Source organism: Vicugna pacos, chromosome 29 (assembly GCF_048564905.1).
Source record: "Vicugna pacos chromosome 29, VicPac4, whole genome shotgun sequence".
Taxonomy (NCBI): Eukaryota; Metazoa; Chordata; class Mammalia; order Artiodactyla; family Camelidae; genus Vicugna; species Vicugna pacos.
Window position 1 is genome coordinate 16,800,528 of NC_133015.1, and position 16,880 is coordinate 16,817,407.

General features: G+C 34.5%; 1 protein-coding gene across 2 annotated transcripts in view; it reads left to right on the forward strand.

Annotated features, from left to right (window-relative positions):
- The window catches only part of ARFGEF1 (ARF guanine nucleotide exchange factor 1), a 97,996-nt gene that overhangs the window by 45,524 nt on the left and 35,592 nt on the right, over positions 1-16,880 (forward strand). For both annotated transcript variants that reach the window (XR_012065456.1, XM_072951851.1), the window contains exons 9-17: positions 66-199; positions 3,704-3,938; positions 7,542-7,641; positions 7,757-7,896; positions 8,009-8,117; positions 8,788-8,989; positions 12,398-12,509; positions 12,846-13,051; positions 13,315-13,399. Coding sequence is in view for 1 of the 2 variants with exons in the window: in XM_072951851.1 (XP_072807952.1) it covers positions 66-199; positions 3,704-3,938; positions 7,542-7,641; positions 7,757-7,896; positions 8,009-8,117; positions 8,788-8,989; positions 12,398-12,509; positions 12,846-13,051; positions 13,315-13,399 (1,323 nt within the window). In the remaining variant the exon portion in view is untranslated. The remainder of the gene's footprint in view (positions 1-65; positions 200-3,703; positions 3,939-7,541; positions 7,642-7,756; positions 7,897-8,008; positions 8,118-8,787; positions 8,990-12,397; positions 12,510-12,845; positions 13,052-13,314; positions 13,400-16,880) is intronic.

Below are 16,880 nucleotides of genomic sequence, written 5' to 3' on the forward strand. Positions count from 1 at the left end.
TGAAAGGCTGAAATGATTTTGCACTGGCAAGTGTCTTTATTTATGTGGTATGTTCACTTGTTTAGGAATCTGGAAATTCTTCAGGACCTTCACCTGGTGCTAAGTTTTCCCACATTTTACAAAAGGACGCCTTTCTAGTATTCAGGTCATTGTGTAAACTGTCAATGAAGCCACTGTCAGATGGACCACCAGATCCAAAGTAAGTCCTCAGCTGCTCTGCCTGACAAATGCAGTTTTTTAAGCTTGAAATTTACGTACTGTAAGATAGTCCTTGGATTTTCTTTTGTTCATTTTGTCTTTTAGGACCTTCAAAAATATATTTTACTTTAAAAAAACAATATATTAAAAAAGTTTCAAAAGTATTAAATAGATACCTTACACTATTTCCCAAAGCACATCAATAGCATTAGAGAATTGTGCCTGGTACATAGTAGGTCTTCACCAAGTTTTGAATGATTGAATGAATTATTATTTCCACATAGTAAGTAACATTGGAACTAATGTACTCCTGTTACACGTAGCCTAATGCTAGGCTTCTGAAAGCTACCAGTTGAGAGTTGAAAGTTAATAAAACCTAAGAGAAGTAAATCTTAAAAGTAAATCTGTGAAAGATAATAGCATATTCATTAAGGTCTGAAAATGCCCTAATATAACTTTCTCCCATGGGGAGAAGGAAATACTTCAAGATTAGAGTCGCTTAGGATGGGGGATATAGCTCAGTGGTAGAACATGCCCTTGGCATGTGTGAGGGCCTGGTTTCAATCCCCAATGCCTCCCTTAAGGGAAAGGGAAAAAAATAGGAATCACTTGTATGATTCCCATCAAGTATATTAGTTTTAACTGTAGAGAAGTGCCAATTTAAGTCATAAATTTTCAAGTATCTTTCAATTTAAATGATTACAGTGCAACTAACTCCTGCTTAAGATTGAGTTTGGGAGTTATTAGAGAGGTCTGCCCCTCTGATGTTGCACGAGATGTATTATATAGCATGTCAATTTTAGGAGAACTTTCTAGAGAGAGAAACCTTGGAGAAGGCCTGAGAAAGGGATATTGAAATAGGTGGAAATTCATTTTAAAAAGTATAGAGCATTTCAGTTTCTCAGTGTCAACTGAGAGGGAAGACTGGAGACAGTTACAATAAAAATTTTGTAAGCTTTCAGAAACCACATTTGTTATATTTTCTATAGTTCTATTTTGTTACATTGTATTGATTCAGTGAGAATTTAGGCCCAGAAGCCAAAAACTAAAATCTTTGTAGACCCATATCTTGAATCAAACATATAATTCATTGATTTTTCTGTATTTTGAAAATACAAACTCTACAGAAAAAGGATTAAGGTTGTTCAGATTACAGTGTAAACTTGATTATGCCCTGTATGTTTTATAAGAATATATTAAAATTTTTTTCAATTTCTTATTTTCATTATGAGGGAAAAAATATGACAATCTTGACATCTCTATTTGGAATTGATGAAGACCTACTTGAAGAAAAAAATAAGAATTTGATTTTAGTGCTGAAGGCTATTTTTGCCATGATTTAAAAATGTTATTGACCTTAAAAACCTCAGATGTTTAGTTTTCCCAGATCAAATATAAAAACTGTGACTTAAAAAACTGCTAGAAACAGAGAAGAGGGAATTCTTTAGCATGCCAAAGATGAAAAGGAATTATATGAGATTTGAGGAGTACTGTAGTGGTGGGGAGGGGTTCATTTAGCTCTGAAAAATAAGTGCATTTTGGAGAGCTGCAATTATTAATATTAACAAAAGATTCTTAGGAGGAGGAGTAAATTATCCTCCTACTTATTAGCAAGCTTAAATCAGATACTAGGAAATTTTGTTTGAACATAAGAAGGTTTTTTTAGACTGTCAGAGTCATTAAACATTGGAACTGAATTCTGAAAGAGATCAAATTTCCTACCCCTAGAAACTGTCCCTTTTCCAAAATTATATGGTTTTCTATCTTGAATGACTTTTTGCCAAAATCAATGAGTTTTTAGTTATATAATTTTTTTTGTCTTTGCATCTGTTTATATTTTATGACCTTGCAAAGATGACAATCCAGGAAATATTCTGTAAGCTTGAATCATAGTTTGAAACTACCCCATGAAAAACTGCAGACCTCAAATTTCCAGCTTCTTTTGCCTATCAAAAGTATACTTTGTTGTGTTATAAGACAATCATTTGATCATTTCTTCATTGATTAATATCTTATATTTAGTAGATGCTTAATGTTTAGATGAGTGCATGAATAAATCCATTAATTATTTTGAGCCCATATTAGCAAGGCATTTTGTTAAATGCTGGAGATACAAAGACAAAACATAGTTAGAATAAAAGTCATGTGTTAAAGAATGATAGGCTGCAGGTTTTAGTTACTATTGGAATTAAGTAAAAGGGGTGATAAATGTGAGCTATAGTAGGAAGTAGTAGTAATGTATAAGCCTTGAAACACCCCAGCATGAAGGGGGAATACTTGGCCCAGTCCGTATTTTCCTGTAGCTATTCCTAGAGTCTTAGCTCTCATTCTTTCTACCTTGATTTATCTAAGCTTTTTGGGGGGGGAAAGGGGTGGGTAATACTATATTAGCTGCACATATGTATTCTTAGATTAAGAGGCATAGCCATCTTGGAAACGTGATTGTTTATTAATGAGCCATGGTATTAATTGGTTCCAGTTTCATTTCAAAGATGGCAGTACTTTTTGTAATTCCAATTTACATAAAATTAAATATTCCTTGCTAGAATTTCTTAGGTTGTTGAATTACTTGACACTTAACCATAAAATTTTTGAGGTAAGAATCAAGAGCAGTTAAATTTACTGTATGGTATAAAAGTGACTGAGTGCAGTTTGGAATAAATCAAGAAAAGAAACAACTGTTAGAACATTTAAACGTGTCCTGTATTTGAAAAGTTGCCTGGGATCAATCTCCTTGTTCTTTTGGACTTAAGAATCCTGTCTCAATGGGAGAAAAATTATATTTGTGAGATCTGATCATTAAAATTCTAGATGGTGATTAGAAATATGACACAGAATATTGATCAGAAAAAAATTTTTAAATTTAAGCTGAAATGTGTTTTCCAGTTTTTCATCATAGAAATATTTAGAATAAATTGGTAAGCTATTAAGAGATATGTGTTCTAAAACTTAGCCTCTTTGTATGTATTTTTTTCCAGAGAGCTGTAAATGGTTACTGAAAAAATAAGCTTGAAGCAATGCTTTAACTTGTTAATGCACCAAAACTTTAAAAAAATATTAGTGTTTAGGATTTTTAAGCAGCATAACTAGGAAAAAGTACTTTGGAATCATTTTATATTAAATATGGTCTTTAATCTGAGAAATTCTTGATGATTTCTAAAAAGTGAAATATACTTGTGAAAGAAAAGACCAAGGCATAAATCTTTAAAAAATTTTTTTCTCTTCCAAAGAAATAGTAGGTTGATGTTAAATATGTGTGAGTGGTGGTTTTTCCATTTAACAAGTTCATGAAGTTAGGTGGTGGAAGGGAGCATCCGTGGCTGCCCATTATTACTGGCTAAGCTTTTTCATGTACTATACTTGATTTTTATGTTATAGAGTTTTCGGTTCCTCTCCATTGAAAGGTTTGTGAAATTGCGTGGGATAGAAAATTTCTTTGAAATAACCTGTTATCATCATCATGCTAAACGTGTCCATATATTGTGCCTTCTTTTTTATATTTTAGGTCTCATGAGTTACGATCCAAGATTCTTTCATTGCAGTTACTTCTATCCATTCTGCAGAACGCAGGACCTATTTTCAGGACAAATGAGATGTTTATTAATGCTATTAAGCAGTATCTATGTGTTGCACTCTCAAAAAATGGAGTTTCATCTGTTCCAGAGGTTTTTGAGCTTTCTCTTTCCATATTTCTTACTTTGTTGTCAAACTTCAAGACGCATCTGAAGATGCAGATTGAGGTATGTTCTGCATTTAGGCATTGTTGGATATTGCATTTGTTTCCTGTTAAATCATATAATTAACACACTGGAAAGTTTTTCAGAATGTGAAATAATATGTGTGTATTGCCATGTACTTCTTTTTTTCATTCAACTAATGTGTGCCTACAGAGTAATAAGCCCTGGGTAAGGCCTAAGAATGCAAAATCAAGACATAGCTCCTGCCTTAGAGGAATTTATATTAGTTGATTGGATGATTTTTAAGTGTCTTGAATTAATTTGGTCCTCACAAATAACTTTGCCATTGTATATATGATATGTAATACAGAATTTGGTTATCTTAAAAGAAAGCTCTAAAAATACTTTGTCTACGTGGTTTTAAGCCATTTAAGTCTTTGGTACTTTAAAGAGGTGATTGGAAGAATTATATTGGGGGGTTATATTTTAGGACATTTGAAAATTTAACTTTTGTATTTGTTTTCTTCTAATGTATCTATTACATTCCTGAAGTTTTCTCTCAACATCTTTGGAAATAGAGTAACAATTATGTCATTCAAAAATATTTCAAGAGACTTAGCAAAATGAAATTAGGGACTCTCCCACCCATGTATGCATGTATTGTTCACATGTACCAATTCATAATCTTTTTGTTTTTATCTTCAGAACAATTCAGTATTTAAAAACAGTACTTTATGTTTCACTGACTTAATGGATTTTTTTCTCCCCAACTTGTCCTTTGTGAAAGTATTGTTTTGGTTGGGACATTGTATATTTTAGAAATACTCACTTTAATGCTAGTCACCTTTTTCCTTCATATTATGTTTGCTATAATATGCAGATTGCATTTTAATTTTTATGTTTAATCCTAACTAAAGACTAATAATTCATTAGCTCACAGAAAGAATAAATTACTATTTTCCCAGAATTTTTTATATTAATCCTTTATTATTAATGTTCTACAATATATATTAAAATTCATGTAGGAAATTATGGGAATGAGACAGAGTAAGGCTTTGGTATCTTAAGTGAACAGTTTTAGAATTTGGGTCCTATTTTTGGATGGGAAACAATTTCTGGTGTATATATGCTGTCAAATTTTAGAAGTTTGCCATATGTCTGTTAAAATAATGCAAAGCAAAACTAGGAAGTTACTATTTTTAGATTTTTTCTCATTATCTTCAGGAACTACAAATAAAAGAGACTTTCAAAAAACTTCTGGAACTTCTGCTTCTATAACAAGCCAAATATGTTTCATTTGATGATGACGCATTTAAATTAACACTAGAGAATTTTGGAAGATTTTGTACATCCAGTTACTTCTCTGAGACTCTACTTCTTAAAGCACTATTTAGATGACTGTAGGTGAAATAAAAGTTCTTGTAGAACCAAATATCACAACAGTCATTTAAATTGGGATTACTGTTTCTGTTAAGTAAATTAGATACATAAAAATTTTCTAAGCACGAGTTTGAAAGGAAGTACTTCTAAGAAATTTTCTGTCTGCTCATAGATGGTAGATTCTCATTCAGATTCTTGTAGTAGTGGTCTGATTTTTTTTTTTTTAAAGAGATCAGGTTTATTTCACTCTCCATTGTCGCTTATGGGAAGATCATGAGGGTGAAACAAGATAAATGTAGATAAACTTTTGGAAGTACTGAACATACTCAAACACAAGATGAGCTGTGTTCCAGTTAGAGAAAACCCAATACACAAAACCTCAATTTACAAAACAAAACTGAGATTGTTGTTACATGAAGATCTATTTTAAGAGAATATTCACTGCAGAGTTTTTATAATGCAGTTTTCCCCTGGGTATTAACTTAGATCAGAAAATACAGTTTATACACAGTTTTTTAAGAGAGTATCTATTCTGTGAAGACGAAGTGCTTGTGATAGTACTGTAGTTTTACATACATTACATCATAGGTGCTCTATAAATCTTTATAAGTTCGTGTTTAAATTTTAGAGCCCCTTTGATAGACATGGTGTCTTAGATTACAATAACAGGCTTTTGCTTATTAGTGCATTTTGATAACCCATAGACAATAGCTAAAGTTTTTTCCCCTGTCTTTCTCTAAATTATGTTTTTTGTTTTTTGTTTTTTTTTACTTATTCCATAAATCAGAATTTCAAACTCTCTTGATCCGTGGCACAATTAGATTTTCTAATCTTTTCATGGTGCACATACTCCAAAAGAAATACCCAACAGTTCCACTTATTAAGCAGTTAGGTCCAAATAACTTAACAAGTATTTGTCTTAACAATGAAGTCTTCATTAAAAAAAAAAGGGCACATGTAAATTGAAAGGAAAAATGTTTTTATTTCAGTCTTAAATAGTCAACAGGTACTGACTGCTGGAACGTGGGGGCCTATAGGATTCTACTCTTAGAACTTGAAATCAAAGTGGACACTGCCCACCCTGATTTCCTCCAATAATTTTAATGCAGTACCTGCTTCTTACCATAGCAACCACTAAAAACCCAGGTTTGTGAAAATAATGATGTCTTTGAAAAGAGTGTAGTGTGATTTAATTGATGTTGAAGCTGTGAACAATCTTTTGAGGTATCTGACAGATGTTTTTCTCTCAGAAATGCTCATGGCATCCTTCTGAGTTTGCTGCAGCGTTCTGGGGTGCCTTGATGCAGTGTTTGGAAACTGTGGCCATAAATATGTATTGAATGCCTACTGTATGCCGTGCAGTGTAGACACAGTGCTTAGCAAGAAGGATCTTGTTTCTACGCTCTTAAGAGTTTACAGTCTTAGAGGAAATACTGACATTTTATATAGGCAAATAATAGAAATGTGTTGAATTTTGTGAAAGAAAAACCCTTTACAAGAGTACCTGACCCATTTTGGGTGGAGGAGATGTTAGTAGTCTTATTAAAAATACGAATTTTGGGATTCAAAATATATATGTTCCATAAATGTTAATATGTTGTTTTAGGTTTTCTTTTTCACTTATCCCCTCTTAAATTATAGTCATTTTTCCAAAATAAGTTTGAATCTGAAAATTCTTAACTCTTAAGTTGAAATTTATTTAGTTAGGTTGATTAATTCCTTTGTGCTCGACATTATTTGGTGTAAATAACAGTGAGAAATAGTTCGTAGTTTTCAGACAGTAGAGCTTTCCATTTGTGTGAGTAATTAAAAACAAGTGTATGAGAATTAGATCCTCTTTATTGGTAGATTACATCAGCTACTTTTAAATCTAAAAACACTTAGGCTTGTACAGTATTATGTCTGAAAAATATAGCTGATGAACAGAATATGGTTTATGCTCGGCCAGGGATTTAAAAATGAAATAGGAGTTATATTAGTTTTGTAAATATATTCAAGAAATAATCTCCCAGAGGGACTTCAAATTTTTGCAGATTTCTTCTGTAGTGGCTGTGTGATAACAGAATACAGCAATGTGAAGTGCGGTGCTTTTACTGCAAGGGTCACCGTAAGTGACCCACCAAGTTAATTTAAGTCCTGATGTTTCAGAAATGGAACTCCAAAAGAGTTGAACTCCAGGACCCTGGATCCTAATCTTTGCTCCATAGCTTTGGGGTATTTAAAAGGTGATCACATGTATGACATATAAATAATATTTTAAATAGAAGTTTCTTTCCCTAATCACAGGTGTTCTTTAAAGAAATTTTCCTATATATTTTGGAAACTTCTACCAGCTCATTTGACCACAAATGGATGGTTATTCAGACTTTGACAAGGATTTGTGCAGGTATTTGAAATTATCCTTCTTTATTACCTCTTTCTTACTGTGAGTTATTTTAAAGGCCAAATATATATTCATATGCTAGATGCATTTTATTAAAATTAACATTGTATTGTTACAGATGCTCAGAGTGTAGTGGATATTTATGTAAACTATGATTGTGACTTAAATGCAGCAAACATCTTTGAGAGACTAGTAAACGATCTATCAAAAATTGCTCAAGGACGGGGCAGTCAGGAGCTTGGTATGAGTAATGTTCAGGTAAGAGCTTTAAAAACATTTTCAGATCTCAGCTTTGTCAAAGAGGAGCTATGTGTTGTCCTTAAAGGATTTTTTTGTATTGTTTTTATCCTTTTTATGAATTATTTTGCAGGAACTGAGCCTGAGGAAGAAAGGTTTAGAATGCTTAGTGTCAATTTTGAAATGCATGGTCGAATGGAGTAAGGATCAGTACGTGAATCCCAACTCTCAGACAACTCTTGGTGAGGCGACGTTTGAGTACAGCTCTTTATTGTTCAAGTAAATGATCCTCTGGAGAATAACTGCAGATGCCATTAAGCCAGTTTTGCGACATCTTTGTTCATTTAGCTGATGGAGTTAAATCACAAACTTAACACTGTGAATTTCCCAGCTTAGCTATCGAAGCTTCTTTTCTTTCTAAATCTTCCTAGAAGTATTTTCAATATCATAGTAAAGTGAAGCATATTCATAACAGCTTTGTTACAGGATAGCTGTGGAAGAAACACATGAAAGCCAGAATGCTTTAAGAAGATTGAATTGTTCATTTATGTTTGACAGTTGCCCTTACTCAGAAAGCAGAGGTAGAAGCTCACAGCTGCAGTGCTGCCCTGGTGTTACCTTAGTCCAGTGTTCCTTTGAGGGAGAACTGTTCCTTGTGAGACAAGAGCTGAGAGCAGAAACAAGGTGGCTAGTCAGCACTGTGGTTGTGAAAAGAACTCCTAACGGTGCAAATTGTACACCTACTAATTACAGTGTGTTTTAATACCCAAATATGTATTATCTGTTAGGGTACCTCATATGTTATTTGTGCTAAATAGATATCTAAGCAACACTGAAATCTCTTGCCTTACTTGAGAATTTCTTTTCTTCCTTTAACAGAATAATTTACTGAATCAGTTTTTCTACTTGCAGGTCAGGAAAAGCCCCCAGAACAAGAGACAAGTGAAATCAAACACCCTGAGACAATAAACAGATACGGAAGTTTGAATTCCCTGGAGTCAACGTCGTCATCAGGAATAGGCAGCTATAGTACACAGATGTCTGGCACTGATAATCCAGAACAGTTTGAAGTCCTAAAGCAGCAAAAAGAAATAATAGAACAAGGGATAGATTTGTGAGTACCTGATTTTAAGGAGGAGTGTTACTGAGTATCTCTCTGCCGGTACTGTGCCGCCCTTTCTCTGGGTTCTCTCCATCTTCGGATTATGTTTATTCCCTTCCTGTTACCGCCCTTCAGTAAATAAAAGGGGGGTGTGGCTCTCCTGAATCCAAGGCTTCTAGTGACTCCTTATTCACCTCCCCTTGTTCATTGTAGTCTAGCCCAAAAAGACCTGGTGATGCACACTAATTCTGCACCATGTTCTGTGTGCTGTTGACGAACGCCATCTGTGCGAGTTTGCGTTGTTCATTCAGCTTGGGTGTAAACCGCGCCCCCCATTATATTTCCCAAGCAAGTGATAACTCAAAAAATTTGGAGTATGTAACTTCTCCAGCTACTGTTGCTTCTTTATAGGTTTTACGTTTTCTCCCTTCAGCTACAAATGTGCTGCTCATTGCTGATTTATTGTTATTGATTCCATTTTCATGTGTCAGTAGCCTCTTTTTCCAACTTGGCTGCTCCTCCAGACCCTGATCTTGTGAAATCAATTTTCCTAATAAGCTGTGTGCTGTCAGCCCGCTCCTGGACTACTTCCTGTCTGAATGGTACCATGCTGCTTTCCTACCTCTTGGCGCCCATCTCTTTCAAAGAGATGCTATAAGGACATCTGAACTTGCTAGAGTTTTCCCATGAGTCTAGCTCCACAAATCTAAACTATTAAAAAAAAAAAAATCCTTTGTATGTTTACTTGGTTTGCTACTTCTGCTATAAAGCATTTCTTCCTGAATCTTAAGCAATGGCTTTTGGTGAATGTTCAAGTGTACTTTCTTCAGTGTTAACATAAAAGAAAAAATGTTGATAAAATGTACATATATTCTTTGTCATAAAATTATTAAATTTCAAAAATTGCCTCAGGAAATAGCCATCAATACTCCATTTGTACTAACTTTTCAGTCAATATTTATCAAAAAGCCCCATCTGTTCCAGACGTCATGCAAAGTCTGGGGAAATTTGATGAATGAGATAGACCTTGTTTCTGGGGGCTCAAGGTCTAGTATGTGTAAACACATATTCATACTGAAATTCTACTGGTCACTCAGCAAACACATATTTGATGCTTGAGACTGTGTGCCAAGAACCATGAAAGTATTGGTCCTTATATTCAATATTACAACCTAATACATTTTTTAATAGTGCTGTGTGAAGTCCATGATGGAGTGTTGTACAGAATGCTGCCGACATAGGCCAGCTCTTGTTTGAGGTACTTAGGAGTGAAAGAGTCATTATAGGCCTTCAGTGTGGACGTCTCCCCTGGCCTCCAGTGCTCCTCTGGCCACTGGGCTTGCTTTCTGCTTCACACTTTCTTTTGTGTTGATTACTCTTCCAGAATACTCTTCCACAGCTGTTTCTTTCATGACATCACTATGTCCTGCCCTCCTACCTTCTGAGCACGCTTTCTCAGTCTTGTTAGGGGCTCCTTTTCCTGGGCATACCTCTTAGCATTTCCAGGCTCTGTTCCTTAGCCATTTTCTTATTTTGTGACTTCTAGATGACTGTGTTCTTTTTCATGATTTCAGCTACGGTGTGCTAATGTCTCACAACTCCCAAATGTTAACTTCTAACATGACAACTCTACTGGAGGCCAGACTCATCTGTAATTGTCTGTTGGACATCTACCCTGGACGTTGTATAGCTTCTCACACTCAGTGTGTCCGTAATCTTTTAATTGGCTTACCTTTCTTTGGTCTTATTTATTCTCTAGTCTTTTCTTACACTTACAGTTCTCTTTCTTGAGTGAAAATCTGCTTCTGTTTCTTCCCTCTCTTGCTCTTAGAGAATAAAGCCACGGCTTCTTGTAATAGCATATAATACCCTTCATGATTTAAATCTGCTGGACTCTAAGCAACGTCATCCACCACTTCTTTATCTCACCTCATTTTTTCAATAATGCAGAGCCATTTGTTATATCATGTTGTTTTATGCTTTCATGTATTAGTATGACCTCTTCCTCTCTTCTGGGATTTTTTTTCTTACTGTTAATGAAAGATGTAATCATTCTTCAGAGCTCAGTTTCACAGTCACCTTCCCAGGAAATAGATCATGATCATCCCTGTTAATTAGTCACTTCGTCTGCTGTGCTATATCCTCACCTTGTGGATACATTATTTGTTGCATTTTTACTGTTTTAATTTTTTAAAATTGTATTTCTTCCATTAGAGTGAGAGTTTCTAGAGAGCAGAGATGGTATTTATCTCATTGAAAAATGCTTGATTTTAATTTATGTACATGGCAGTGGTTTAATTAGGACTTGACGGGGTATCGTTAGGAGGACAGGACAGGGAAGGACATTTCAGACAAAGAATGGCATGTGCAGCAACACAGGAAAGGACGACATTGGAGGACTGTTGTTCAGCGTGGCAGGGGCAGGGGTGGACGGTAGTAGCAGGAGGTTAGATGAGAGCATTGAATTGGATCCAGATTACAGAGGCCTTGTTCTCCATGTGAAGAAGGTTTTGTCTTGTTCTTCTTGGCATAGCCTGATGAAGGATTTTAAGCAGAGGAACAGCAGCATCGGATTTCTGTTCTGGAAGGATGGCTCTGCCAGCAGCCTGAAGGATGAATTAGAACGTGAGCAAACAAGAGATAGGGAGACCAGTTAAGAACTCTTGCAGTACCCAGGTGACAAGTGAGAGGTACCAAAGTAACTGTTGGAACAATAAAAGTGGAAAGGAAATGATTTGGAAACAAAGAAGTGACATTTGAATTGGATCTTTAAACATGAAGGAGAGTTCCTCAATGAGTAGGGCAGGTAAAGGGTGTGTAGAGGAGACAGACTCTGCAAATGCTTTATGTTTAGGGAATGAGAAGAGGTATATGGGAGGAGATGGAAGAGAGGGGATGAGAGAGAAACAAGCTATACTGAGAAAGGTTTTGTGTGTCAGTCTGTTCAGTGTGGATTTTATCTCAAAGACACTGGGTATTTAAAGATTTTTTTAATAAAGGAAATAATTTCAGATTGTGGTTAAAACAGTCACCAAAATTCAAGTTCTGTCTTTTAAAAGCAGGAGACTTACAATTAATCAATGGATGTAAGGAGAACAAGCCAAGATTACTTGAGCACTAAGGATAATGAAAGTATGAGATACTTAGTATTCATATCCTTACTCAAAGTTTATCTACTACATGGCATTACCTCAGTCTGTACAAGGATACAGATCGCCTTCCATTTGAGATTCTTTTCTAAGGAAAAAAAAGCTTTGCATAATGTAATAGCTTTTGTACATTCAAGCATTGAATATTTTAAGTAAACTCCTGTTTTCTAAGTGTTATCAGAAAGTTAACTTACTGTAGTTTAAGATCTCTTCAAGGAATACAAATCATTTTCTATTTCTAATGTTCCTATTAACTTTTAACATCATCTAGATTTACTAAGAAACCAAAGAGGGGAATACAGTACCTCCAAGAACAAGGGATGCTTGGTACTACACCTGAAGATATTGCCCAATTCTTACATCAAGAGGAAAGATTAGACTCTGTAAGAATACCATGTTACTTCAGTCTAGCCTTTTCTATAAAATCCTTTTTTAAATTAATAATAATGTGTATTATTGCCCCTTTAAAATGCCCTTCTAAGTATATAAAAATAACCTAGTTATTCTTAGTTTTGCTTTTTAATTTTCTAAACTCAAAAGAGTATCTTGTTGTGTTTTTAATAAACATATTTAGTATGTTTAACTTCTAGCTTCATGTTTGAAGTAGTTAATCCTGTAGTTAAAACCTGTGGATCTTCTGGGATTTTTTGCTTTTTAAATATCTATGCAGAAAATGTAACATTCCGTTAGGATATCAGTTTCTATCTTTTCTTCTTTAGACTCAAGTGGGTGAATTCCTGGGAGATAATGATAAATTTAACAAAGAAGTCATGTATGCATATGTGGACCAACATGACTTTTCAGGAAAGGATTTTGTTTCAGCCCTTCGTATGTTTCTGGAAGGATTCCGTCTTCCAGGGGAAGCTCAGAAAATTGATCGATTGATGGAAAAATTTGCTGCAAGATACCTAGAATGCAACCAAGGGTAAGCAAGATTCATATTCAAGTGCTAATTGGTGGCCAGCCACATCCAAGACATTCTTCTGGGGAGCATCGGGTGATTCATAATCCCTGCCCCAGGGAACAAGTTGTCTGTGATCTGGAAGGGATGAGACAGTTCCATAAAAAATTACGAGGTAGAATAGAAATCCTGAAAGAGAAAATTAAAAGTGATACGAGATTTGAGGTGAACTATTTAAATAACTGTAAACAATAAAAGTTTGTAACATGATACACTTATTTTTCCAGACAAACCCTTTTCGCTAGTGCAGATACTGCCTATGTTTTGGCTTATTCCATTATCATGCTGACCACTGATCTCCACAGCCCACAGGTATGTTTTCTTCCAAGCCAGCTTTACAGTAAATAGTACAAATTATATAAATTATTTTGAATTCAACAAGTAATAGTTGAAATTTTAATTTCATTAAACCAGTTACCAAACTGGGATATTTAATTTAGTGTGGTGTACATTTTACAAATGCAGTTTCTGGTGGTACTTCTAATTGGACTTTTAGATACTGGTAACGTCTGTATTTGTCTTTCTCGTGATTGACTGCTGTATAAAGCTTTAGGCAAATTTTAATCTAAGAACATGCTTATAGTTCAGCCTATGCTTATTACAGCGTGAAAAAACACACATATAAACCATCCCTTTTTTTTTTTTTATTGACATTTCAAACTTAAACCGCAGTGTTTAGAGTAGTGGCATCCTTCATGTGCCCATCACCCAGCTTCCACAGCTGTCATGGCCAGTCTTGTTCATTTATATCCCTTTTCTCCCTCAGATCATTTTGAAGCAAGTCTCAGGTATCATATCATTTCATCTCTATTTATTTATGTTTATATATATATATATATATATATGAATATATATATATATGAAAGAGAAATATTGTATTTAAAGATAACCACAATACCATCACACCTAAATATTTACCATAATTTAAAAATATCAGATAGCCAGGAAATGTTTAAATTTCATTCGCTTCATGAAATTCATAATTCTTTCTTAAATGCCCATGTTAAGGAACTGTCACTTGATTTCTGGTATCCTCTAACAAAAACATTATTTTTAAAGTTTAGGTATTTTATGCTTAGTTTCAAAAAACTTGAAGAAAATTATCTTTATAAATCTATTTGCAAGAATTTTCTTAATACTTCTTAGGATGAGAAATAGACTAATACTTACTACTGTCTGAGATGTATTGGAAAAATTGTAAAGTTTGAGATTAAATTTTGCAGTATAGAGGGTTTTTTGGTGTGTGTTTTGAGATGTTTAAGGCAGGGTTGATATGGAAAGGATATGCCAAATGTATGATGAGGAGACTGTCTACCTAGGGTTACTCTTAGTTTTAAACCCCAGAACTCAACAACTGCATTTACCAAGGGTTTTGATTTTATACAGACCTTTTAAAAAGAATCATTTAAGACTTCAATAATTTAAAATTTGCCGTTGGCTTCCTACTGGCTGCATAGTAGAAGCAAGCTCACTTCCAGAGCTTACGTTACCTGGCATGGTACTTCCCCTGGTTTTATAAAGCAGTCTACAGATACTGACTTACTTGGATATTTTCATATCAAGAGTTTTCTGTCTGGTTTTTCAGTCTAAACCAAAAGTAGAATTACATTTTACACTGTCTCCCTTCGTTTTTAGAATGTCATATTTTTTAACAAATTTCATTCTGTACCAATGTTACATGCATCTGTATCGTATCTTCTTATATATATACTTCCTTGTGTAAGTTGTTTTGAAAAAAATCCTAAAACATCCTTTAATGTCCTTTGACAGTACCCAGATTGTTAAGTTTCTGAGCACTTACCAGTTAGGGAGCGTTATCTTGAAATGGCACTGTTCTGTCCATAGAACATGTGCCTGAAGTCCTAGTCCGGTAGGAGTAGCTGCTTGTGGTCGTACATGCCCTGTCGGGCTGCTGGCCACCATCGTGTGCTCAGATGCAGTCTGCGCTGTAGAACAGTAGATGAGTTCCTGTGAAGCTAAGTGGCCTGTTAGAAAACTGAATCCATAATCATGACCCCATATGATTTATGATTCAGGACTCTGTAAACTAACAAATGACATCATTTAAAAAAAAAACACAGGTAACTTTAAAGGAATCTCTTAAAATTGTTCCTCCTCACTCTTAGTTGTTTTCAGAGTTAAAATACTGGTGAATTTAACAAGTTTTTTAGTCCCTTTTTCATCTAGAATATTTACAGTTAGACTAGCTTTTATACATAGTGTGAGTCAATGAATTTTTTAAAAAATTTGAGATGTGTTTAGAACACGTTTAATTTTTTGTTTATTAATCTTCATTAAACACAGTGGTAACAATTGATTTTAAGTGATTTAAGCATAAATTTTAATTAGACACAGCTTAATTTAAGCACATGAGAGTCAAAGTCAAGAGTAAAGTATTCCATAAAAGATAAGCAGGTGAACAAAAGTTAGATTATGTTTTGTACTACTAGAATCCCACTGTGGCAGAAGTATTCTGTTGGAGCAGTGCATGAAATCAATGTATTCCCTTCTCACACTTGCTGGGAGCTCCCACCCCTAACCTCCCAACCCATATCCACAAACAAATACCCTATATTGCTGCTTCAGGTTTTTTGCTGAAACTTGACTTTGTCTCTGATGGCATGATAAACACTATGGCATGTTCAGAATTTCCAGATGATGTTAATCTTCTTTTATACCCTTTTATTGACAGCACTTGTGTGGTCTTTTATTTTGGTATCCCTGGGTCTTTTTTTTTTTTTTTAATATTCACCAGAACTTAGGTAAAATGGCTTTGTTTCTTTTAATGTTTTTTAAGTGCTGTGACTCAAGATAAGTTCTTAAAGTTTTCAAATGTTAGAGCTTTTTTCCCTTGAGTAATAATAAATTACACTTGAAAAATTTTATGGTAATGTTTTTGCCTTATTTTCTTGTAGGAAAACTGCTCCTCTCACCCATTTTGACATTCTAGAAAGACCTTTTTGCAGAGTAATCAGAACTAAACAAATGTTTGTATCCTAATTATATCCTCTGGATATTCTGGTTTCTCTATATTCACTTTTGCAAACTTCTGATGACTGACTTGATTGTTATTCTGTGTACCCTCTTGTAAATTTACAGGAGCCTTATCTTTAGAGGTGCCTTAAATTCTTTATGAAAAGTGCTAGGAATATATGTAATTAAATAAATGTATCTTCAGAGACATCATAAGACTTTTGGGTTTTGTCCATCTGGGTTTTGGGGGATATAAAGCATAAACATTCTGGCTGTGCTAGCTCCAAGTTTGGTGGCAGGGCTACCATCTTTTATTACCACAGATTTGTACTCCACAGATTTATCAAGTTACGCGGTAGGACGTTCCTGGTCAGGGTACTCTTAAAACAAAATGTTCCAAGAATGCTTTGCCCAGATCACCTAATATTCAGTTGTCATGATGAGTCAGTGAGATTGTTACCTGATTTTAAGTAAGTTTCAGCTCTTGTTATTCTTACATCCACTGTTATTGAAAATCAGTTTTTAAATCATTGGCAAACTCATTTATGTTCTTCTGAACTATGATTTGGATCTTTTTGATAACATGCGTTTCTAATAATTGCCATGGTCCTTCTTTAAAGACTCTGGCTAGAGCTCGTAAACCTTGGGCAAAAACAGTTTTATTATTCAGTCTCCCTGTTTTCTTATTATAAATTACTCCTGCTCACATCAGAGCAGGGTGAATTAGTATATGCCAGGATGGGTGTTTGCTACAATTTGCTCTTTTTCTGCGACTTCCTTTCTTCATTTTAATGTCTGCTTTGTTGAATATTTTCTAGTT